General features: G+C 36.4%; 1 protein-coding gene across 1 annotated transcript in view; it reads right to left on the bottom strand.

Annotated features, from left to right (window-relative positions):
• Positions 1 to 3069: 3069 nt before the first annotated feature.
• Positions 3070 to 24611, bottom strand: part of IPO5 (importin 5) — a 41954-nt gene continuing 20412 nt past the window's right edge. Inside the window, exons 9-26 of the mRNA XM_027741038.2 lie at positions 24309 to 24396; positions 21132 to 21238; positions 18695 to 18819; positions 18516 to 18605; positions 18258 to 18431; positions 17814 to 18032; positions 16518 to 16601; positions 15599 to 15731; positions 15387 to 15508; positions 14776 to 14872; positions 14122 to 14294; positions 13578 to 13689; positions 12935 to 12990; positions 11020 to 11142; positions 10188 to 10407; positions 6621 to 6849; positions 5743 to 5884; positions 3070 to 3221 (exon numbers count right to left, since the gene is read on the bottom strand). Coding sequence (XP_027596839.1) covers positions 3135 to 3221; positions 5743 to 5884; positions 6621 to 6849; positions 10188 to 10407; positions 11020 to 11142; positions 12935 to 12990; positions 13578 to 13689; positions 14122 to 14294; positions 14776 to 14872; positions 15387 to 15508; positions 15599 to 15731; positions 16518 to 16601; positions 17814 to 18032; positions 18258 to 18431; positions 18516 to 18605; positions 18695 to 18819; positions 21132 to 21238; positions 24309 to 24396 — 2381 coding nt within the window. The 3' untranslated portion in view covers positions 3070 to 3134. The remainder of the gene's footprint in view (positions 3222 to 5742; positions 5885 to 6620; positions 6850 to 10187; positions 10408 to 11019; positions 11143 to 12934; positions 12991 to 13577; positions 13690 to 14121; positions 14295 to 14775; positions 14873 to 15386; positions 15509 to 15598; positions 15732 to 16517; positions 16602 to 17813; positions 18033 to 18257; positions 18432 to 18515; positions 18606 to 18694; positions 18820 to 21131; positions 21239 to 24308; positions 24397 to 24611) is intronic.

Raw genomic sequence — 24611 nt, 5'->3', positions numbered from 1 at the left:
ATTCCAACTGTGCAACACATTTTACTCTCATGCATGTACTCCATACATGAGACTGATAGTTCTAGGTGTGTAGAGAACAACAGACAACATTTGGCATAACAACTGTTCTATGCTGGGGAATACCAGCCCTTGCACTCAGCATTACTTTGAAGTCTCTGCAGAGAAAAAGCAATGACAGAATGCCACAGCAGTACACAAACCCCATGTTGAAAGCATGAAGTCTACAAGTCACTTTCTTACATAGATTTTGCACAGGATTCTCAGAGGGATCTTGTAGGCAAAGCCAGGCAAACGAGACTAGACATTTATCTGAATATCTGCCATGAACAACCTAGAGCTGCAAACAAAAAGCAAGTAGTTTCACCTTCAGAACAATAAGAACAGGTGGGAGTCTAGATGGGAACTCACCCACGCTTCAGGAGATGAGCTACTTTTCAAAGCAGTGCTCATGAATAGTAGTTACTATAATATGCTTATTAAATAAGCTAATGGAACTCCAGTGCTGGAACAGTGTCCAACGGGTGAGGAGTTTTCTAGTTGTGTTTTACTGCTAAATACAACTTTGAACACTTGTGTGGATGTTCAGGGTGGATTCAGTACCTCTTTGTTTGACCAAAGCAGAGCACTGCTATTGTCTGCAGTGCTCTTTATGCTACATTAGGTACATCTCTTAAACCAAGCAATAGCTGAGCAGTTTGTTAAAGCAAGATTGGAGTTATACCCGGGAAAAATGGTTGAATTAAAACTACAGCCCTTCCTGTATCAGTACCACAGTCAAGATTACTTCAGCTCCTTCCTAAGCATGACACTATTTTTTCATAGCTGCAGATAAAGCTACTGTTCTGTTATACTTTCTTTGGGCAACAGTACTTCAGTGCAGTGGAAGAACAAGAATTGTTGGCTGCTTAAAAATTCTGTATTAAGGAACAAGAAAAGCCAAGATTATTGAACCAGACAGCTTTTAAATAGGTGGAAAGGGAGTGTAGAGTTTTTAAAGGTTGTGAGACTTGAGAAAAATGCTACAGAAGATTTTGGATTAACACTGACAAGTTGAGAGGGGGCAGGCAAGAGATCTCTAGGTATGCCCTGGAACCAACCTACCTGGCAGGCTGACACAGTGACTCAGTGCCCTTTGCTTTGACAAAATGCACAAAGTTGCTCTGTGCTGGCTCTGGCATACAGAGCAACGCAATCTCCTGGTTCTATTTGTTCTCTTTACTTGGACTGAATGGAAGAAAAGAAGATTAGTTGATCCACTAGGAGAGCAATTCAAACACACTACAATTTTCTCCATACAGTGTTAGTTCAAAGAAGGAAAAAAAACCTCTAAGCCTGAAGCTTTGAGAAAAAGTACAAGTATGCCGCAGGGAAAAAATTACATGTTTTAGACTGAGGGGAAACTGAAATAACAAATACTTAAAAAAATCAAACCCCACAAACAAGAAAGATGATGGATATAATATAGCCCAATTGTAGTCAGGACCAGTGCTTGAGATAACTGACCTGACTTACTGGTTCTCTTATAGTATTGGTATCTAGTCTTTAACATGTATCTTTGAGATGCATGAATGCTTAAATTTGTCAATACAAGATTAACAATACTGAACAAAATGAAAACTGGACCAGAAAACTGCCACAAACTTTGTGGCACTGTTTCAGTTGCCTCTAAACAAACTACACCATCAACTCATAGGGTTAAGGCAGTGTGTCTCAGAAATATCTGGATATGGTCCTGGGCTGGTTTTGGTACACCTCATTCTGTAATGTTTTCTTTTCTGAAATATTTCCAAAGACAAAACTAAGTTTATTCTTTAGTAAGAGAGGCATTTATTACAGGTAAAGTTCTACCCTTTCTTGTCATAAAGGAAGAAAACTTGTACCCTCTTTGAAAATATTTTCTGTTTCAAGCGACAATTGAGGTTGACTTGAAGAACACTTCAGAAAAAACTGAGGTTTTTAAAGATCGATATATAAACTAACAGCTTTGAAGTAACAGACTGTAAAAACATCACTCACCTTTGTTAGAAATCAGACACTCTATGCTTATGTTTGCTGGTAAATGATGTATTGCTTTCGCAGTACCAGAAAGACCTGAGAAGGTTTTTTTGATTCTTTCAGGTCAGACTATCAATTGCATGATTGTTTTAAACGAAACACAGGCTACTGTAACAGGATTGCTGCCTGCCAGATCATGTTGCACATTTTCAGCTGGAACAACACTACAATTTATAAAGTTAAGAAATGCAATTTCATCTGAACATGAAAAACATTTTAAAGTCAAGATACGCAAATTTACTGTCATACAAGGAATGCCATTAAGTCTCCCTTCTACACATTCGGGTGAAAAATTTGTTAAAAAGTCAAGAAACAAAAAGCATAAAATCTGTAATAGGCAACAATATACAAAGTTTCAAATATAAAATCGAGACTTGTATAGTTTGTTATTTGCATTTTTTCACAAGAGTAAATTAAAAGAACCACACATCACTGAACTTCTACACAAGCTTCTCGTGTTTCAATGTCATTTATTGAGGAGTGAATGAGATACTGTCAGACATGCCAAAGAGACTTCACATTCAAGGGCTGGAAGCTGAACAGCTTTCCTCATTGAGTCACTGTACAAGTTGTTTTTGGGAATCGAAAGTGCAATCAATGAGGTCTTCATGCTCGATGTTTGTCTTCAGTTTTTCATATTTTGATCTACTAAGTTGTTGGGCAGAAGGACACTTTCTACCCTACAAAGACTCACACTCCAATTAATACAATTAACACTAGATGTAGAGAAACGTTTATCTGTTATAACGTACATCTACTGCTGAAGATCTTATGTCTAATGAGAAAATTCATCTTGTTTCCCTTTCACCATCGTATGGATGGTTTATACCGTTAGAAAAATACTCTTCGGTGCTATTGTAGGGTTTACAGGAAACTTCTTCCATGTGTGGGATAGAAACCGATTTAAACACCATTCTGAAAGAATGCTTCTCCCTGCTGCCACTGCCTGTAGGTTGCAGAAGAATGGCCTACACGCACTACAGTTCTGGTTTTACTCAAAAAAGAAACAAAAGAAACCTAAACAATAGGGTAAACGTTTATTTGGAGTTAGTTTTCTTGCAGATGATAATTAAGGCCCTTCAAGCAGAGTTTAGGAGCTCCTGTATGGCTGCCTGTTGATCTGCATTGAGCTGTGATATGCATTCTGTCCACAGTCCTCCGGATGTCTAGAAAACAAATGAGAAGTGGTCTTTATGCAGGCTGACAAGCATCCAAGGCACATCCTAAACTTTCCTGTGTTTACAAAGCTCAAAATTCACTCAGCTTATTCCTGTAATACATATGCCAAAGAGAAGAGACTGACATGTTCAGTTATATGTGGAGCTACAGAGGTTCAACTCGAGATGCTCCAGAAGGCTGAACAGTAGCAAAGTAATGGATTTGAAACTCCTGGGAACTCCCTAAAACTAAGTGGGCCAATTGATAACCGATACTTTTATGTTAACCACAGCCTAAATCACTTGCTCTGTGCTGCACTGAAATTAACAGATCAATGATCAAGACAAACTGAACCCTGCCTCCACACCAGAGTGTTTTGGGCACTGGTGCAGCAGTAACACAGAGCTTCAAAGTGAGTACTGTGATTACAGCATGACGTGCTATGGATGCTATGTGTAGATGTGCAAAATTCTGCTGCCAACACACAGCATTACACTGTAGTGAAAAGAAAGGTAAATTACATCCCAGAGAGACGTACAGAGCATTTATCTGGGTAAATCCATCATCTGTGTTACCACAGCCCTTAGCTGAGACATCAGCTTTTAAAGCCACATCAGTAGGCTGGTTCTAATGGTATCAGTACATGCTGATAATAAACAAGGCTGGAAAAAAAGTATTTGTTCATTTATCAATAGAGGCTAGAAGCAACTGGCACCCTGCTTTCTTGAGGATGATGATAGGAAAAAAATTGCAGGTGACTGACTATAGGTCTTTAGATTGACTTTTGCGATAACAGTATACTTGAAGTAAATAAAAAAAAACAGTTTAATTTATATTTGTTATATTTTACTTCCAGTTATATTATAATGCCCTTTTCTCAAACAATTAAAAAAAATGGATTCACAAAATTCAAAAACAAAGGCTCTCAAGTTTAAGTTTTTGGTTTCTAGTTTTAAATAACATTAGGCATTTTAGACTCTCAATTTATGATGAAATATTGCAAAATTAAATGGTCTCTTCCAGCATTTGTGAAAAACATTTCAATTGATACTTCACACTGAAATATTTCTGGCCTGAGATTACCTAAGCATGAGGAAAAAAGTTTATGTTCAATTCCAGTTATGACCATGATGTTGCTCATGTCAGACACTGGCAGTGAAACAGTCAAGTCTTTCACCCGGAATCTAGGAAGCAGCAGCAGGCAGACTTGCTAGCAACTACATAGCCTTTAAAACTCCTATCATAGGATAAAACATTTACAGCAGTTTACTAAAGACAAAATATTATGTGTGAAGAAAGAGAATTGGTAACAGCGTGCTAAAATTGTATTTTTAAAAAGAGATGACTTTTTTTCCTCCACAGTATGAAGGTAAATCATTTAGCCAATGATGAAGTCTTGTTTCATATTAATGTTCCTGTCATTCCTGACCAAAACAAGACTTTGCTGTACATAACTAATCTACACATCTATGGGCCATTGTATTGTTAAGAATTAATTATTATCTAACCTTGACAATTTGAGGTAAAGAGAGCAAATGCATTAGCATACCCTAATACAAAGTTCCATTCCCAGACTTTAAGTACTAACAGCAAGGACCTGTATCTGTCAGCCAGAATCTAGAGCAGCACTTACACCACCTTCACTTTGAAACTTTGCTCAATTGCATTCTCTTTATGTCTTCAGAATTGTAACAAGTAATTTTCTACCAGACATAACGGATCTCACAGGCTGATACTGATACACTCATCCAAGTGAAACCTTTCCAACATCAAGTATTCCTAAAATTCTTGGACAATAATAGAAGAGCTATCTGTGTTTTTATGAGCGACATGCTTGTCAAGCACACTTCTTTCTAGCATTACGTGCTACATCCACCCGACAACATTTGGCCCTATATGAGATCTGCCCTATTGCACTATCACAATGCTGTAGGGAAATGCTGCTTAAATACTTGGACATCCCCATCACCATTAAGTTACTCATAGCATAAAGGAAGTAAACCTTAAGGCAGTTCCCCAAAGGCAGGGAAAGCACTGAGCAGCCACCTGTATTTGCATTGGGTTAAAAAAGGCAGTAGTAAATTACTTGTGGTTTGCACTCATTTTCTAGCACAGGATCCAAGCCTCTGCTATATTAGTAAGTCACCACAGGGTGCTGGGGACCCTTACAAAAACCATGTCTTGAATCAAACCCTGCAGTACACAGTTCATTGATAAAAGGACAGAGATTTCTCTCCAGATTTTAATTTCTGATTCAGAAAAAAATCCACAAGAAACTAACACTAACTTGCATGTTAACTGCCTAGCTGCACATAACTACATTTTTTTTCATTAATAAGCTTTATTCAAGTACAAATTTCACCAGGTTTTATCATTAATCATTCAAGGAATGTTCAAGGATCTCCAAGAGCATTGGTTGAAGTGTTATTCTCCAAGGAGTCAGTGCTCTCAAAACTGGTTTAACACTTTGGTTACTTCTGAAAACAGATTCTAAATGGTCCCTCTATACTAAAGCAAGCATTTATTTACCTGCACTTGGCGAACAACATTAGCCAGCCGCTTGGTACATGGATCTTCATGTTTGATAGCTTCATGAATTTCACCATCCGCAATTATACCAAGTATTCTGGGAAGGTTGGAGTTGTTGGGACCGAGGACAATTGGGTTATTGCTGTTACAATCAAAATATATATAGATTACAAATAAACTAATGCTTAACTAATTAAGGTAAGCATTTTACATGTAAGTGGACTGCTTTTGTATCTTACTCTAGAGCTGCTTATTTACATTTAAGTTTCACACAGCTGAGTAACTACACACAGCTTTTATACCTGCTGACAGAATGTTCCCCCTACTGTTAATATTTAACCAGCTGATTCTCTAATCAGCCTAAACTTTATCAGGATGAAGTTCTGAACTTTACAGAACAGCTGAGTTCCATGCAGATGGAATTTCTCTACTTTATACTTCACTTTGTTTATAATTTAGCTTTCAAAGAGCAAAAAGCTGCAAAAGTACTTCAGAAGGTTAAAAAAAGAAGGCTGCAAGAGCATGTATGCTGCTCTTAAATAAAAAGACCGATCAGTTATTAGAGCTGATATGTAAGAAGAGTATAAAAAATTTTCCTGAAATTTTCTGTATAAGTTCTCTGCTGATCCTTTCCCATCATGTACACATAAAGAAGTCAGAATTTTTTTCCAGCCATACAGACCTTTGTTAGGATGAGGAGAATGGCTGTTGAAAAGACAGCAGTAACATCAGGGAAGGCTCACTTCTGACATTTCAAATTATCTTCTCTAAAACATATGCGGATTAACTTGGCAGTTTCTCAGTTTTGGAAAAAGAATGTAATGAAATAACCTGCAAACAGGCTTACTTTCTGCATTAGTGTGAAGACTTTGCCTTACCTCTCCAGTAAGTCACACAGATAGTTGAAAGTATGAACAGCTTCTTCTTTGTCTTCATGAAGTGGAAGCCATGATAACCAGTGTGGGAGGACTTCTTCAACATTTATACAGTCAGGCTTGAACTTCATTATCTTTCCTACAGCTGAAATGCAGTTTTCTGTTGCATTGACATTCTCTTTGGTTTTGGCATCTGGTGACTGAATGACTCTCACCAGCAGTGGAAGCGCCTCTAATTGTTAAACAATACAAGAATAAAGTTTAATGCATGATGAAGGTATGCTTTATTAACATCACAAACTCTACATGAGACAATTGCATGTATTAAAACCAGTATTTTTTGTGTCTCAAGTACCAAAATACAGTAATTTTAATGTTCAACTACTTCTAGGTTCTTATCTGCTCAATAATTATCATATGAAAACCAAACAGATAAATAAAGCTCTGCAAGGAAACACAAGAGAACAGCTGGTGCAAAAGTCTGAATTTTCTTTAGAAGTTCAAAAGAAAAAAAAAAAATCTTCCTATGTCTCTCAATTGGAGTTATGCAATCTAAAATATAAAAGACACTGTAATTTCTAAGTAAAAACATAGATAACAAGCATTACCTTTTTAATCTAATAGGCTCTATAAACACAGGATGAGGAAAAGCACTGCTAAGGAGACATTTACAATAATGTGAATTGTAGTGCATGCCTGCTGTACATCTATTGCTTGTGTGCACATACATATATAAAAAAACATATACATATAAATATATATATATATGTATGTATATATGTACACGTACACACCTCTCACCACTAAAAGGTGCCCTAGGAAAAGCTCATAAGAGTAATCTTATCTGGTGAATCAAGCTAGCATGGTTTAGATTGCAAAAGTCAAGGAAAGGAAATGCCTTTCAATGAAGGAAAAATGCCAGTTTTCTTGCTGGGTTAATAGCAATTATATTTTTTATTAGTCACATGGGTAACCACACGCACACTTCTAAATAACATTCATGTCATGCGTTTAGTTACTAGTGTCCACGCAGACTTCAGAGCACTCTGTATGCATGTAGAACAATTGTTATTGTGTTCTTCTGCTAAAAATAAAATGCTAAAGAGGTGAAATTCTAAATCAGCACAGAAACAGGTTGTGGAATTGTGCAGAAAGCACACTTCAAAATAACTCCAATTACTGAGGAAGAGCAAGATCTTGCACTTCTGCATTTTGATGAGTAAGTAGCAGCTTTGCAGTTAAAGAATACACAATGACCCTTGCTATATTAACTCCACTGAATTATATTTTTGAAGAATTCAAAAAGCAGCCATGGAAAAATATCATTAACCCTAAACTAGACAAGGATACTTTCATGGGGCTGATAAACATTACAGAACTGCAGAAACACTGGTCATCAGATTCACTAGCTTGTGTATCAAATGCAGGATAATAATGTTGGATTATTCTGCAAAGAAGAATTTGTTTCAAAGAAGTCTACAATCTCCAGGGCAAGTTGGGTCTGCATTTTGCATCTCAAGTTTTCATGACTGCTGAAGCTAAAACTCATCTGTGTTTCTTCACTCCTTAACACTAATGGATGACTTTGTAGGTATGCGAGTCCTTGTAGTTGTAAAATTAAGAGGGCATCAAAATGAATCTGTATAATTTCCTCCCTACAGATTAGCAGACAGATAGTTTTCTTCCTATCCATACAACAGACCCATTCCACATGGGTGTTGGTTTAGATAATCCTTAAAAAAACCTTTTGACTATGAAAGACCATCTTCTATCATAATAATAGGTTTTTTCCAATTATTGCTCCACCAAATTTTAAGGGCACTGATGTGATTTAGGAAGAAGCCCATGCAGTTGATTAAACAATTTTTACAGAGAACAGATGATTATATTCTTCCACCAACATAAGAAATAGAAGCAACATTGATGGTTGCATCAATTGTAACCTTGTAACCCTATTTAGAAAGTTACATTGTTTTTCTTCCATTTTATTTCTTTGCTCTTTACTAATTCTGTTTTTAGTGCTTTTTGTTTCATCATAATGTAGCTCATGTGCCACTTACAAGTTCTCTCTATATTCCTGGATTTTTTCAACTGACTGTCAAAAATGCTTCATGATAACAAATACATCTGCTTTTTCTGAACAGACTGCTACAAACTTGCAATAGAACAATATGTCAGCACTATATATCAATCAATAAAGAAATTAAGTTATAAATAAAAGCTCACAAACATGATGTTTTTCAGAGAAGACAGCAAAACCCATGGGGTAGAAAACTTCTCACGCCATGGATTTGCTTTGTTTCTAATCACAGCACATCTTCATCTATTAAAATAAATCACAAAATTCTTTCATGTATGTGCAAAAGGACTTAGAATACTTTTGAGGTGCCTGCTAACAAAATGTATGTTTAAAGGAAAAAGGTTATTTTATCTAAAATTCAATAAAAGGAGAAGTCAAGTGTCTGGGTTTAATCAGGGATTATTTGTCCAAATACTACGAAAAGGATCAAAGATGTTACAAAGTTTAAGTGGAGCAAGGCAAAATCTAATGAATGAAAAATAAAATTGAGACTTCAACAGATGCTAAAAAGCCCCAAAAGTTTCAAAATCAGAACTGTCTAAACAATTCTAAATGTTAATGCTCTTAATGTGCCACTGCTGCTTTTTTCTTTAATTTTTTTAAAAGACATCTTGATTGTAACCATGTAACAATAACTTACATTAACAATGAAAATTACAACCCTGATTGATGTAGGTAAGATTTGTGTTAAAGTCCTGATTTATCCCTATCAGATGATTCGTATTTTCTTACATCGTTTAATTCAGCTTTTGTTAAAGATTCATGTGAAATACATATTTGAAATACAAATTTAGCTAAATATTTTCTTTAAAAAAAAGGAAAAAATTCTGATACAGGATGCTACTTAGTGTGCAAAATTAACTCTGGTGAATGGCAAGAAGAGTGCAAGCAGACAATAATTTCTTTCAATTTAAGATGAATTTTAAGTTTTAGAAAAACATGAAACATTCAGAAAGAAAGCAGACCAAGTATTTCAGATAAGTAGTACCACACTCATTTCATTTCTTACTTAACAGAAATCAGGCTCTTTCTTCATATGTAACAGGAAAGCAGAGAGCCACATTAGTTGTATTCTAGGCTATTCCTTAATACAGGTCATTTGTATAATTCTTCCAGACATCCAAGGGGTTTTCCATTAATATGCAACCCCCTTAGTATTAATAAAAAGCATCTACGAGACAGGTGTGTATCAGAAAGCTGTTCTTTATGAAATTAACATTTGCATGTCAGATCATATCTTAAAAAAGAATATGTTATATCAAGTTTGCTAAGCAGTAAGTGCTGCAACAGAAATGCTAAGCAGAACAACAATAAAAGCCCAAGGAATTCAGGTACTTTATTAAGCCATCATTACTCTACCACACAGGTTATACTGGCAATCTATTTCACTGCCAAGGGGAAGAGACCCCATCAACCAAAAGTCAAGCAATTTTTATTTCCTCTCACCCAAATCACACATTCAAACAGTTTTATCAGATGCAGGTATGTACCTGGGCAAAAAGGACGGTAGCCATCCCCCCCAAATTGTGCCATGACTCCAACGCCGTAGGCAGCTGCTTGCCTGACCTCTGGGCTGTTGTCACACACGGACTCCAGCATTGGCCTCAGGAAGTATTCTGCATACTTGAATGAGGCTGGGCTGCAGTGCTCTACAATGTCATCAAAAATGCACAGCCCCCACTGCCGGTCTGGCCACGGCCTGTGTGGACACTGCATTAAAAACAAGTAACATTTTACACACCTTAAAATTTTTATGCAGCCAATGATTATATCAACAGAACAATCACAGGAACAGTGGTCTAGTACTTTTGTTAAAATCTTCCTGGATTAAACTGAATCCTACAAGCATGTAATTTTCTGCAGTTACACTTGCAGCAATATCATAAACAAAACAAAATAGAGATGACTATCTGAACTTACTGAAAGAATAATGATTTTCAGCCAAATCATTTACACCTCTATTTCACGCGCAATTTTTCCCCAAGAGTCTGCAACACTTTTTCGTCCCTCCTCTTGAAATCCATTGTAAAGAACATTGGACACACTCAGGAAAATTAAATTTCTCAAAACAGTTGTATGTGTCAATGATCCTGGGTCTTGAAATCAGAAATTTTAAGTAGCACAGCAGTGCAGCTGCTCAAAAAGCATAAGTAATCACTTCAGTCTTCATCCAGAATGATTCTTCAACCACACACATCTATTTTGTAAAATGGCAATTGCTACATTCTATCTACCAAGTTCTCTAAGAGTCCAGCATGGAAGGCCTATTAACACATCAGAAAAAAAAATTAAATTCAAATCAAAGGAAAGCAAGGTACTTACAATTAGGTTGACAATTAGTGGAAGTAACCTTTCAAACCATGGCAGTACCTTCTCCTTGTAACTGCTGAATATTGAGTGCAAAATGTCTGATACTTTTGTCAAAATATAAACATCACTGTCATCCTGAAAGGAAAAGGATACAATTCATGTTCAGACTAATTATCTTTAAAATTCTGGAACTCACATGAAATGCCAAGGTGTCTAAACTAATGGAATAAAGTTGGTTTGTGACTTTTTTTGTAAAACAAAAGGTTTTCAAGTTCACTATTTCAACTGTTAGTCTAATTACAGAATGACAGAAGCACAGAATGGTTTGGGTTGAGATGGACCTTGAAGTTAGTCTAGTTCCAACCCCACTGGACACACAGGGACACCTTCCACTAGACCATGTTGCTCAGAGCTCCATCGAACCTGTCCTTGAACACTTGCAGGGATGGGGCACTTCTCTAGGTAACATGTTCCACAGCCTCGAGGCACATCACTTGTTACTGATTTCATTTCAGACACTGAGGCACTGAATGGAATTCTTTGGACATAGCCATCCAGTCAATTCCTTATCTGCTGAATAGTTCATCCATCAAATCCATATCTCTCCATTTAGTGACAAGGATGTAGTGTGAAACCCTGTCAAAGGCCTTGAGGAAAGGGCTACATAAACATACTCTGGGATCAAAGGTGTATAACCAAATGTTACTGATTATCATATGCTAATTCTGTTGATATGGCAAGTGACATTCTGGTGCCACTCCTTCTTTCACAGGGTAATGTTCCTTCAGACTTTACAGAAAAAATACAGCAAACATTAAAACATTTTAAAAAATGCCTTGTAACTCTGTTGCAGAGTATGGATTCAGTTTGTCTGAAATTGCTGCTTGCAGTTTCTTTCATTATCAGTATAGAGTGAAACATAAGGAAAAAAAAGATTAGCAAACCATCTAAGTCACCTTCTACAAGAATGAACAGCAAACATTTCAAAGAAGAAAGGAAGAAAAATCAGGAAAGGGTCTTGGTTCAGAACTTGACATTTGTTATTTTTTGATCCCAAGCAGTATGAAGGCAACAGATATCTATCCTCTTGAATGCTGGCCTAACATTTCCAAAGGAAAGGGGCTCAAGAACTGCATTGTTATTAAAGACAGTATTTACATATGGGTGCATGATTTCTTAGGATACATTCTGGAGTCTGCATACAGGTTAAACTCCTGTAATCAAGCTTCACACCTGCATTGTGTGGCAAAAAAAAGTTTCTTAGTTCTTAAATTTACTGAGCATCTTTTGTCCTATGTTAGAAGCAGCAGTGATTTATTATTCTCTATTACCCTCTCCATACCAATAACGATCTAATAAAACTATCATATCTCTTCTACAATCAGCCCCAAACTAAAAAGTCACTTTGGTATTCTCTCCTAAGAAAACACATTATGCCAGCTATTTATCCCGCCATCCTTCTTTGATACTATTTTTGGGCTATTCTTTTTGAGACAGGCTCCTGATGTGACATACCAGATGTCTAGGAATCAGAGGTATGCTCAAGCTTAAGAGCCACCCAGCTCATAAGGCTGAAAGAAAAAGCTAGTCAGCAGGGCTAGGCCTTAGAATAAATATTCTGCTGTTGCATCTGTATCACCGATAAAGTCATCTAAGAATTGCTGAGAGGATGAAGAAAATAAAAAGCTATATCCCAAACTTCTTATTTCACTACACTGGAAAATGAAACCTTTCATATTTCCTAATTCACACATGTCATGTGGTTCACCTCTTACTGAAGTTTTGAAGGACTATAGTAACAGAACATTCTTCTAGGAAGGAGTAATTCTGAGGATGCACTATGCTTTAACCAGGTAGCACAGCATATTTGTGTAATGTATTTCTATCCTGGTGCTTATGAGTGGAAAATCTCCCCAAATCAACTTACTTCATCTTGTAATGACTCTTCAACTTGTTCATCATAGTCTTCATCTTGTCTTTTCACTAAATTCAAAAAAAAATTAAACCATTATCTTTCTACAAGTGCATAAGAACTCTGTGAAGGGAAAAAATTATGCAGAAACAAATTTAGAAAACAGGAAACAGTAGCTGAAGATGCAACAGGAACTTTGTCTTTAAGAAGCTTCAAAGAGCTTTCACAGAAAAACAAGTATGAGCCAGCTCATTTTAAGAATGTGTAAAAGCACATTAAATAAACACACCAGCTTGTCCATGAAGACATGAAAAGTGCTTAGAAATAAGAAACTACCATTGTTTTAAGAAAACTGTTAAGACTTCAGATGAAAAAAAACCACAGAAAAGACAACACAAGATATGTGCACTGTCTTTCAAGTAAATCTGTCCATCAACTTTTGATTAAACTACAGTATTGCCCCAAATGATGCCATCTTCATACTCCCAGAGCTTACAAATGTAACTCATGGCTTCTGTTTTTCAAAGCCCAATTACCTTACATAAATACACAAATTAAGAAATCTAAACTAAGCTTTTTTCTGTGTTCAGAAATAATTAGGAGTTCTGCTTTAAAGAACAGCCATACCACATGTTAACAGGACTTAACGTTAACTTACCCTGTCTTAATTCTTGATTTTTAAAGTGCTCTTCTAGTTTTCCTTTCAGTATTCCCCCAAGTTCTTCAAAGTGTTCATTGTTAAGGCATCCATCTCCCATTACCTCAATACACTTGTGAAATAAAATCATGAGTTTTTCAGATTTAAGTTACATGAGCAGTCTTAATGAAATCTAGGCACCCAAAGAAAATTAATACATGCTCTGCTTTAAGGTAGAAATAATATTAATAAAACATTCATACTGTAATCAATGCTCAAATTATACAAGTAAGGCATAACACCACTATACATTTCATGCCCATAACTTCAGTTGCTTGCAGTTAAAATTAACAAATCTGATAATTGTTTTAGGTTAATACTTTGATATTTTTGAAGAAAAATAGAACTTTTTCCGTCAGCTGTAACATTTAAAGTCAAATCAAATTTCACATAGAGGAAGCCTTGCATTTATTCCAGCTGTGTAAATGAACATCAAACACAGTCCTTTCTTATGGCAAAAAGCTATGGACAGTAACACCACAAAATTTGTAAAGGATAACATTACCTTTGCAAAAGAATGCATTATTTCTGAGAGAACATCTGACTCTGGTTCTGTCCCAATGGCTTTGATGAGTGCATCACACATGAAGTGCCACATCTGTGTGAGGTACTCCGGCCCACGGACTCGAGCACATTCAAGAAGGAGGGGCATCGACTCTGCTGCTGCCACTCGAACACGTTTCATTATTAAGGAAACAAAGTAATCAAATCCAACATAAAGTGCTTTGAATTTAAGCATCCACCCCTATGATTAAGCTCTTAGTTTTCTACCCCAAATTCTTTTTTTATTAGCCTCCTGCATTTAATTTCTTAAGTAGATACAGATTAAATCATAGGAAAATTAAACTGTTTGCTATTTCAAAGTGGCTTCAAGCCTGTTTCAGGCCATGACAGAAAAGCTGTTCAAGTATTCCTTTGCTTTGTTGGCACAAACATCACTTTCTCCACTGATGGCTTATTTGAAAAGAAACTATGCGGAAAAGCAGGATATTTTGCCTAAAACAGTGTGTAAACCAACATTCTCTGAAACAACTTCTGCTATAAAGCCACAGAATATTTTAACACTAACACTTCCAATTCATTTAGGAAAAAGTAAGCAGGACTTTGATTCTTCCAAACTAAGTTTCTGTTTTCACGGTAGTATTTGTTAATAGGATATCATCATGGAAATAGAACTTCAACAATGGAACCATCAGCTTTACGACTTGTTCTGTGTACTCCACAAATCCTTCTTTTAGCTCTTTTGCATAACAAACCTGAAAAACAGAGCATAGAAATGCCTCCTTTAAAGGAAAATACTAATATTTTTCAACTATATAATGGTGAGAAACATTGTTAAAAGTGCAAGGTTTTTTTTTTAGTTTACTTTAAAACACATTTACCTTCCCCCTCCACTGTGGTATTTGAAGAAACTCTGACAGCATGAATTCTCACTCTTAGAGCATGCCCATATTTCTTAAACTGAATTCAGAAACAGCAATATTTGCAAAAACAAACTACTTTTTTAACACATCATGTTCCTTAAAAGTTTTGATAACAAAGTAGAACTATCTGTTCATTTTAAGAATTCCAAGCTCCAAACCAAATAAAAGTATCTTTAATCAAGTAAGCCACATGAAACAAAGTGTCTGAAATATAAATTTAGCAGTATCACCCAAAAAACCCCAGAACTATTTCACGATACTACAAAGAATATTTTTGTTACCAATTTTGGCTTCAGGTTCAACTGACCAGCAGCACATAGGTCACCAAAACTGTTCTATTACTTACCAGCATCTGGCACGCAGTTGCTTTTTCTTCAAGACCTGCAGTTTTAATTCCAAAACTTTGCTGATCGCCTATGCTTACAAATTCCCAACCATCATCATCACTCATATTCTCCATATCTTGTGCTGTTATACAGAAGGAAGGAAAAATAATCTACAAGTGTTACAAAATCATTTCTTTCCATATTTTTTTCAAGAAAATCATCATAAACTTACTGTCTAAAAGAGCTACTTCAGGTTTAATGGATGCAGTCTTCATTAAAGGTCCCATGACAACAGGAAGGTACTGCTGAAATTCCTTTCCAAGAATTTTACACATTCTGGCCCATGCTGAGATCATGTAAGAAATCTAGAAAAGATAAGAAAGTCAGAATTTTCATGTCCCACATTTTATTTTAATGCATACTTAATAGGAAAGCATGAAGGAAGAACATTATACCATAAGACTTTTTAAAAAGACTTTGACGGCAGTGCATAAAACTTACTTCAAAGAGAACTCATCCAAAATGCAATCCATATAAAAATGCATCTCCAAAAGACCTGTCCCAAGTCTTTCTTTGTAACAACACCTTGACAGTACCTCTGATCAAAGCTGCTATACATGTAAAAATGTGACAGTGTAAGATAAACTTATGCAATCATGACTATCTTGGAAAGTTCCTTTCTGAAATGAATTATTTCCCAAATTTAAACAATATCACTGAGCCACATTCCTGAAACTGGCAAAATAAAAGCAAAAAAAGAGTGCAGTACTGTGTTTTCAGAGGAATATTCATTTTTAGATGCACAAGTCAAAATAGCTCTCTGCTCATTAGAACAGCTGCTTAACAAGTTTCATTGAACTATTTATAAGAAGGTGACAGCAAGGAAATAGATCACACAATGCCAAACAAAGTATTTACTAACAGGCAAGGAATGGTTACACACATGCTCAGTTTTCTTCAGCAAATATAGGTCCTCCAAGTCTCACTTCCTAACCATGCTTCCGTGATAAGATTCTGGGGCCATATCAATGTCAATTTTTGTCAGGCTGGACAATTAGCCTGAGGGGTTAAGTGAGGGGCAGAAATATCACATATACAAGCAATGTTTTTAATACTAACCAATGAGCTATAAAGACATGATTTTAACATACCTGTGGATCATCGTCTTCTAGATCACTGAAGTCTGTCTGTGTTTTCAGTAATAGCTGCATTACATCTGATGCATCCTGCATAAACTAGATACAGGAAACAACTAGATGTTCTTAAAGGCAAATTAAGATGGTACTTTTCAAAGAGACTTAAAGGCTCACTTACATTAAGTCCAACACACTATCAAGACATAAGCTAAAGCTGGAAACAGACTGAAATGTGGATAAAAGTGAAAACAAGTTCTTTTTCTGGAAGCATCACCAAGTTGCTCTTGTGTTCTTACACTTGAAAGTAGAGGACTACTTAAATAAAACACTACATAAATGACTATCACTCACCAATAAAAAATATAAAAAAATCTGACAATTCTAACTTATCCAGATATCCCCCAACTATTTTGACTCCATTATGGAACTGGAATAAAAGCTGACAGCACGAGCTACTTACTCATAAGGTAGTAACATTTTCGGTCACATGAGATGCCCCAATTATGTTACCCTCTTTTCACTCCCCAAGTTCCCACTAGTTCTCCAAGAATAATTTACTAAATGTTATGTTTAAAATTTGTCTGAAATTTACTTGCATGCATGGTAATTTTACTGGTAGTCCTTCTAAGTCAAATGAAAGAGCTGATAATTTGGGGAAGGGGGGTATTAGTAGTTTTATACTGCATACATCGCATTATTTTACTTTGAAGTGTGACTTTGCTTTCTTCACTCAATAGAATGAAAATCCATAAACCATAATGCAAACTTGCAATCAGAAGATCACTTAGACTCTTCTGTAGTTCTTCACAATTGTTTCTCCAATCTTTTGAGAGACATGTTTTAACAAACTTATCAAAAAAACCCCTTGCCAAATACATCAAGCCTCATGACAAACAAGTACTTCAAGTTCTATTATGAGCACATTTAAACTTTTTCAGGCATGTGCATACAAAAACTATACTAAGTTTCCTTTGAACTAGATACTTTTTGCCCTTGGTACTGCATAAATCAGATGCTCCAGTATTTCTCTTAAGGCAAAAAAACCCAAAGGAATTAAAAATGCTTGCTTTCAACACTGCTCAGTGTGACAAGAATGACTTAAGCTGTAATAAGATTCTATTGTGAGACTGTGAATCTAAACAGCAAGACAGTCACTTCAAAAATGAAAACACAAAAACAAGCATAGAAATCAGCAACAATACGTTATCAGCTATACGTTTAACAAGTGATTACATTAATTCAATGTTAGCATCTCAAAAAACAAAGGCATTTTAAAATATATTTAGATCACTATTTAAAATCTGAACTTACCTTTTCTTTACCAACAGCAAGACCAATTAGGCTGATGCATTCAATAGTCTTTCCTCGTAAAAGTCTTAATTCCTTCTGAACAGCATTCTCAACAATGTGTTTTAAGGAGGGCATAAATAAATCATAGTAGGGAACAAACTTCTCCTCTACTGTATCTGCAACTGATGCAATTGAAGTCACAACTTGCTCCAAAACTAGCTTAGTGCCTTTCTGTATCAACTTGGAAAGAGGAAGAAGAAAGTGTTATATTTTTTAAAGCACAAATTTTACTTAAAAGCATGCCAAATGTAAAAATCTGCTTTTATATGTATCCTAATTCTTGTCAGTTTAGATGAACAACAGATATGTATACCGGTTCATTTTAGAGGTCCTAGTTCAGCTACACTTATTCTGCATATGTGACAAGGTTACCCTCTATGACACAACTTGTTCAGCATATTATACCTCTTGTAATTTTATCACCATGATGGAATGAAGATGCTTCACTAGATTATCCAAATATGGAATAAGCAGTGACTTTGGACAATCTTCAGTGAAGTTTATGAGTGCTGCAGCTGCATGGGCTTGAACACGCTGGCTACCTTGATCCTCCATGGTTTGCAGGAGAGCTCCTATCACCTGAAAAAGAAACATTTCAGAAAACAAGTTTCTGAAGGGGATATAATTTTATCACCTTTTTTTCCCTACTATTCTACTACTTGCCTTCTCATGAAATTTCTTTTGAAAAGCAGGTGCGAAGTCAGTTGCCATTTGTCCAATAGCGTTACAAGCAGCGTATCTTACTCTTGGATGCTGAAAAAGGATTTCCCTCAATTATTTAACAAGTAGTCATGAGAGCAGAAATGAGAACATTTTGAAATCATTAACAGAACTATACTCACAGGATCCTGAAGAAATAGCAAAACGAAATTAACTATCTCATTTAAAATTCCCTCCATCTGTTGGTGGCAACCTTCTCCAATGGCTGAGAGTGCCATCAAGCCAGCATGCCTGTACTTCCAGTCAGCTACAAAAGAGTAAAAACGAAATGTTACTACTTTGGAAACTATAAAGCACCACAAAGACAAATCACCTTTTCTTTGAAGAGGTGAGGACACACGAGGAGGTAGACTGAAGAACAAGAGATGGAAGGGGAGTTGATGCATCTACATGATTTGTTAAATACTTTTCTTCATACATACTTCCAGAGATGCACAAAAAATTGAGTATCTAATCCAGGCCAGATCCAGACCTAGAAAAATGAATTCTTAACTGCTGATTATGAGTATGTACATAGTACTAACACCTGGAAACTGCATTTTAATTAAATGAACTAACCAGGGAAATGTCAAGATATTATTTCTATTTCTCGCTCTCCCATCTCTTTTCTGTTTTAATGGCATCAGAACAGCCTGTACCTGTTTATACCTCCTTTTTATATTAGGAAGAGAAAAAGGTCTAGTGACTCAAACAATATCCAAATTTAAAACAAATAAATCATCAGTACTGAACTTTTCAGGAGTGTCCCTCAAGACTATGTAAGAACAATAACATTCCATTTATGGGTATAAGACTTGCCCTGCCTCCAAGTCTTTTTAGCCTGTTCTCAGTGTAGTGGGTATTGCTGAAATGAACCTTTCATGCCCCTCTCCTTTTTCTTTAGGCAAGGGAAACATGTGAGAAACTTTAATTTCTTTTATTTATTTTTTACAAAAATCTTTCTCTGTGGTAGAAACCATGGAGATTACAGAAGAGAACACCAGAAGAATGAATATGTTCATCAAACAACCTGTGGGAAAGGCATGTAACAAAACTTATTTCCCCAAATAATGCAATATTTCATTATTGCTGGTAATGTATTATTTCCTGGAATGAACAACATCACAGTTCATTGCAGTAGAATCTTGACACTCAAACTTCTGCCTGACCAGGATGAGATGAAGTATCATCTTGACAGAAGGTACAACTGGAAAGCAGCAGTTTATTTTGTGCTATTTCAGTTCATTGGATGTTCCTAGTTAAGCCTACACCTCGTTACTCTCATTGTATTACTGTTAGCATGCATTCCAAACTTGAAATTAATGAATCTACAAAATGAAACACAATCAACTTTGGACCATCTGGTTACCCAATCCAAACCCAGAAGTTTTAAATTATTATCTCAATAAACATTTGTGGGAAAAGTGGTGGGGGTAGGAAAAGTTTGATTACTGAGTGTATTAATTATGTTTTAATCTAAAGGTCTCCATCTTTCTCCCCAGCTCCCTACCAGTGAGAGCCCCTGAAGCAAACAGTATCTTTTGCATTTCCCTTCTCCAAAGAGTACCAAGGGTTACGGGAAGCCCTGACTCAGCAGAAAGCAAGCATCAGGCATCAATTGCATGACTCCTCTTCAAAGGAGTCAGGTCTTTACAGCAATTTGACTCCACACCTCTCTGCGTGTACTACTAAACTAGGCAGCTGCTAGCCTTCATTCCAAACAGGCGTTATAAGTGTTCACACACTGCTAGGTGCTACCTTGAGTAGCCCTCTGTTCCATATTCAATATGGTAGCAGTCTTTTCTGGGCTGGGTTTTAAACCATGAAGGTAGAAATCATACCCAGAACTTCTGCATTATCTTCTACTTCAAAGGCTCAAAGCAAAGCAAAGGTCAAGTGAAAGCACCTGAAAGCAATGCACAATATTTTTTTGAGTAATTGCCTCAGCAAGCATTACAGGTATTTTAAGAGGAAAAGAAGCATACAAAGCAACTGATAAGAATATACAGAAACATCTCATGAAACAAATATTAAAAATCAGCATACCAAAAGATAGCCAGCCTACCAAAGACCTCTGTATTTTGGTGCATCAAGTTACAGGCAAAAAAACCCAACTAGTTTCCCTATATGAACTGTAAAATACTAAAATTTCATTTAAAAGGGGCCGTTTTGAAGAAGGAAAAACATCAAGCTACAGAATAACAGGTGGCACTTCAGACAAACTTAAGGTACTGTAAGTGACTGTATGGGGATCCAGAGAGAATATTTATAAGTAAAAAACCTCAAATCTTCCCTTATTTATATGTAATTCACAGGCTGTTTGTTTTAAAAAAGTTTTGTTCAGCTGTCCATGGCACAGAAAAAAACGCACTGTATATAAGCTTAATAAATCACAGTCTAAGAGAAGGTATTAACTTCCCAGGTTCACAGTCTTTACAGTTTTTGCTGCTGACATCAAAAGTGGAAAAATAAAAACATCAAGCAGCTAAACACAAAGATTTAAGAAGTATCAAATTTCCTGGAAAGAACAGAACTGTTAAAAAAAAAAAAGAGAAAGGAAAATAAAATGTAGTTACTTACGATTCTGAAGCATTTGCATAATATGTTCTTTAATCATAGGCAAAACAAGTTTTCCTCCAAGGCCACATGCCATCCTGTCCAGTGCGCTCTCACCAGCCACTGCATTGCTAAATATGAGTTACAGAAATATCAGTGGTTTAGTATCTACAATAAAACAAGCAGTCAAATAGGGTACAGAAGTGCCCTTCCCTGAAGTTCTAGTCTTCAAACTTTTGCTATCTGAATACGAGTATCCATCCTTAAGTAAATAAACCATACCCAAACCTAAAAACACACGTGCCAGTCACAGTTATTTACTCTTCACTGAAACATTTATTATCTGCAGCCCACTGATTAAGTCTACTACCAGTCTACTAGCACTAGCAGTGAAGGTATAGACTGAATTTCGCAGCAGTTACACTTACCTAGAAAGATGAACCTAAATTTGCAATAAATGAAACAATGATACTGGCCATCACCTTTTTGTCACTAGAACGCAAACTACTTCAGACTTGCTATGAAGCAGGTGAACCAGAAGAATTCAAACTTTGGGATATAAGAGTCCTTTCTTGCATGGCTGCAGTACCCTCGCTCTACTAGCATATTCTCTTGTTAAGGACTGAGGCAGAAAACATCCAGTCCAGATGAGGAATTTGTGAGTCTCAGACAGATGAATAGCCAAATGTTATCTATGTAAAGTGACTTGTTCTACTCAACAGAATTATTCCCTACAGAAAAGCAAGAAAGTTTCCAGGACGCGGGTAACTACTGTCACAGTCTGGGTATGGCTAGCACTGTAATAGCTCAAGGTTATTACAGTCCATCCTAGACACCCAGGATGATGAAAAAGCTGAGTAATGGTTCAGAAAGGGATGAATCTCCTTGTTCAGCTGGGTCAGAAACAGCAGTCTTCAAATTACTACGCTTGAATCTCCAAGTCTCGTTACAAACCATAAATAGTCTAGAAACTCACACGCTGTGAACAAAGGTATTTGCAAAAAGATATTGACAGTATTGTATTTGTTCTTCAGATTAATCATGTTCAGATAGACACATGACCAGCAGGACAATGGTGCATGGGCACACAGGTTTAGATTGGAGCAAACACTAGGGTCAATAGCAACTTTCATCTGAAATTACATTCTTTGAGCTCTTTCTTCCCACCATTAATTCACACATTCAGTTTGAGGAAATAAAGATAGTTCATCTAGGAAAAAATGACCACACACCTCTCTGCAGCATTTGCAAGGCCTTTGTCAAGGAAAGAGGAAGTCGGATTAACCTTTTCCTCCTTTAGAATTTCACTGCTCTATGAAATCAGAGCAACAGAAAACTGGAAACACTAAAATATTTCCTGCTGCTTTTGTGTAGGCTGACTCACATCCCCCTTAATCAGATCTGAACACACCCTAACTAGGGTGCAGCCTGATGATCATTAGCCTACTTCTGTGACTGCACAAAAATTCCAGTCTTCTTCTGAAGCTACAAAGACTCAAGAACCAGAAGACATTAGCATGCACATCATCCACTGAGTTCTCTGCAAAGGTGAACTTCAACAGTGGGAAACACACAGTAGCACTATGAGTGACACTGCTAAAAGAAAAAACTAACACCACACATACAACCACCAATTGATGTCCAGTGTTTTGTGTCTAAGCCTCGAGCTCTCCTGAGGCCCAAAGGAGCTACGTTTCTCCTTCAGGGTAAGGTTACTGAGCATAACTTGTTTTCTGATCTTTGCTCACGCTAAATGTGACTTCTAATTGCAAAAAGGCAGTTAAGCTATGTTTAGAAGAACAAAGTTACTCTGCTGACAATAAATACAAAACGGCATGCCTCAAGTGGATGATTCAGTGTACTTACTAAGCTGCCTAAAGCAAGCCATCTGAATAAATTTCCACACCCTGAAAGGCTTGATAAGGACTTAAACTTCAATATTCTATTTCTCTTTGAAATTCAGCTGACTGAAAAGATACAAATACTTAACAAACCTGAATGCAGTGGTGGCGTCTGATGTTCTACCTGTATGGCAAAATTTCAACACTGAGGAAACAAGTAAGTTTTAAAAGGGTATGGTCTACTATGTGAGGGAGGGAAGAAAAGACAGCTTACTTTCAATTTCATAATCAAAGGAAACTAAAAAAGTATTCCAAGTAAGGCAAAGATTAAACAGATTCCTACTCCTACTTCCATCAGTTCTGCAGTGTCTTCATATGCCTGATATCTAGTCGAAGTTGCTATACAGTTCAGGATAAACTGACATCTCTTCTATTGGCTATTTTCCTATGAAGATCTCTAAGTGTTCTGTGATAAACTGCCTCAAAACACTAATTACATCTGAGTCTGGAAGGAGATGCCAGATATGTCAAAGAAGTGTCTAGACTGGTAAATGAACATCTGTGTCTTTAGAGAAGTATGGAGATAGTTATCTCCTAAACCTATTTCTGCTTGCTTCTACTTCATTCTAACTATAGCTGGACAAGAGCAAATGTAACAGGACACAGTAGACAAAACATTATTATTCTAGTAAAAAGTTGGAGCAAGCTACAAAGCACGTAGGAATAAGCAAATCAGAATCACTGGACATCTTTAGCTCTTTCTCACCTATCACACAATAATACCAAGCTACTGCTGGACATACAAAGGGATTTAAAATAATAACAAAATGTACTATTTCTGAGCTAGATGGAATCCAGCAAGGTTCCATGGTGCACGATGACATCCTTCCAATGACAGGCAGCTTTTTTCTATAATAACACCTTTTCAAGGGCATAGATACAGAAAAATACAGAGATTGGCTGTAGATGATTAAAAAGGTCAGTATGCTTTAGCTTTGGTTCCAGCTAACTTCAGGAGTAGCCCTCAGTTTAAAGGATTAGGAGGTACTGACTTCTGAACCGAGTAACATAAATGACAGAAGAAACCGAAGTTTGAAAAGCTGAAACAGTACAAAACAGCAGACAAGAGAACATGCAACCTGTCAAATTACAGCAATATATGAAAACTGAAATAGTTTACTTCCTTGCTGAACAGTACCTAAGTAACCCACATATAAACTGCTCATGACTGAGGGAACAAAACTACAGTTCATTTGAGTTAAGAAAAAGTAATGCAGGGCAGTCATTTGCATTCTGCACTTAAAATCTGCCTTTGGCCACAGTCCTGACAATATATTGAAACAACTAGTTTCATAATTACCTGTCGAAATCATCATCTGCAAGCTCATCTGCATTTGCCCAATCTTCATCTTCTTCCAAGTCAACCATCATTGCTAACATTTGAGGAACTGAAATAAAAAACACCACAGTTTTAAACTCAGGCTGGTTTCTTAAAATAGATTCTCGAATAACAAGTATGAATTTTAAGTTTTCTCCTTTCAAAAAATTTTTGAAGAAAAATAACTCTTCCTTCAGTAGCAGATGGCCAAGTCTGTCAAACTGCATCAGCCAATAATTCAGAACAGATTGGCAGAAAAGTATTTCCAGAACATTCAAATCTAGA

Source organism: Pipra filicauda, unplaced genomic scaffold (genome assembly GCF_003945595.2).
Source record: "Pipra filicauda isolate LSUMZ 115617 unplaced genomic scaffold, ASM394559v2 scaffold24_size8852520_pilon, whole genome shotgun sequence".
In the NCBI taxonomy this organism is placed as follows: Eukaryota; Metazoa; Chordata; class Aves; order Passeriformes; family Pipridae; genus Pipra; species Pipra filicauda.
Note: the sequence above shows the minus strand (reverse complement) of the source record. Positions and strands in the feature narration are given on the sequence as shown.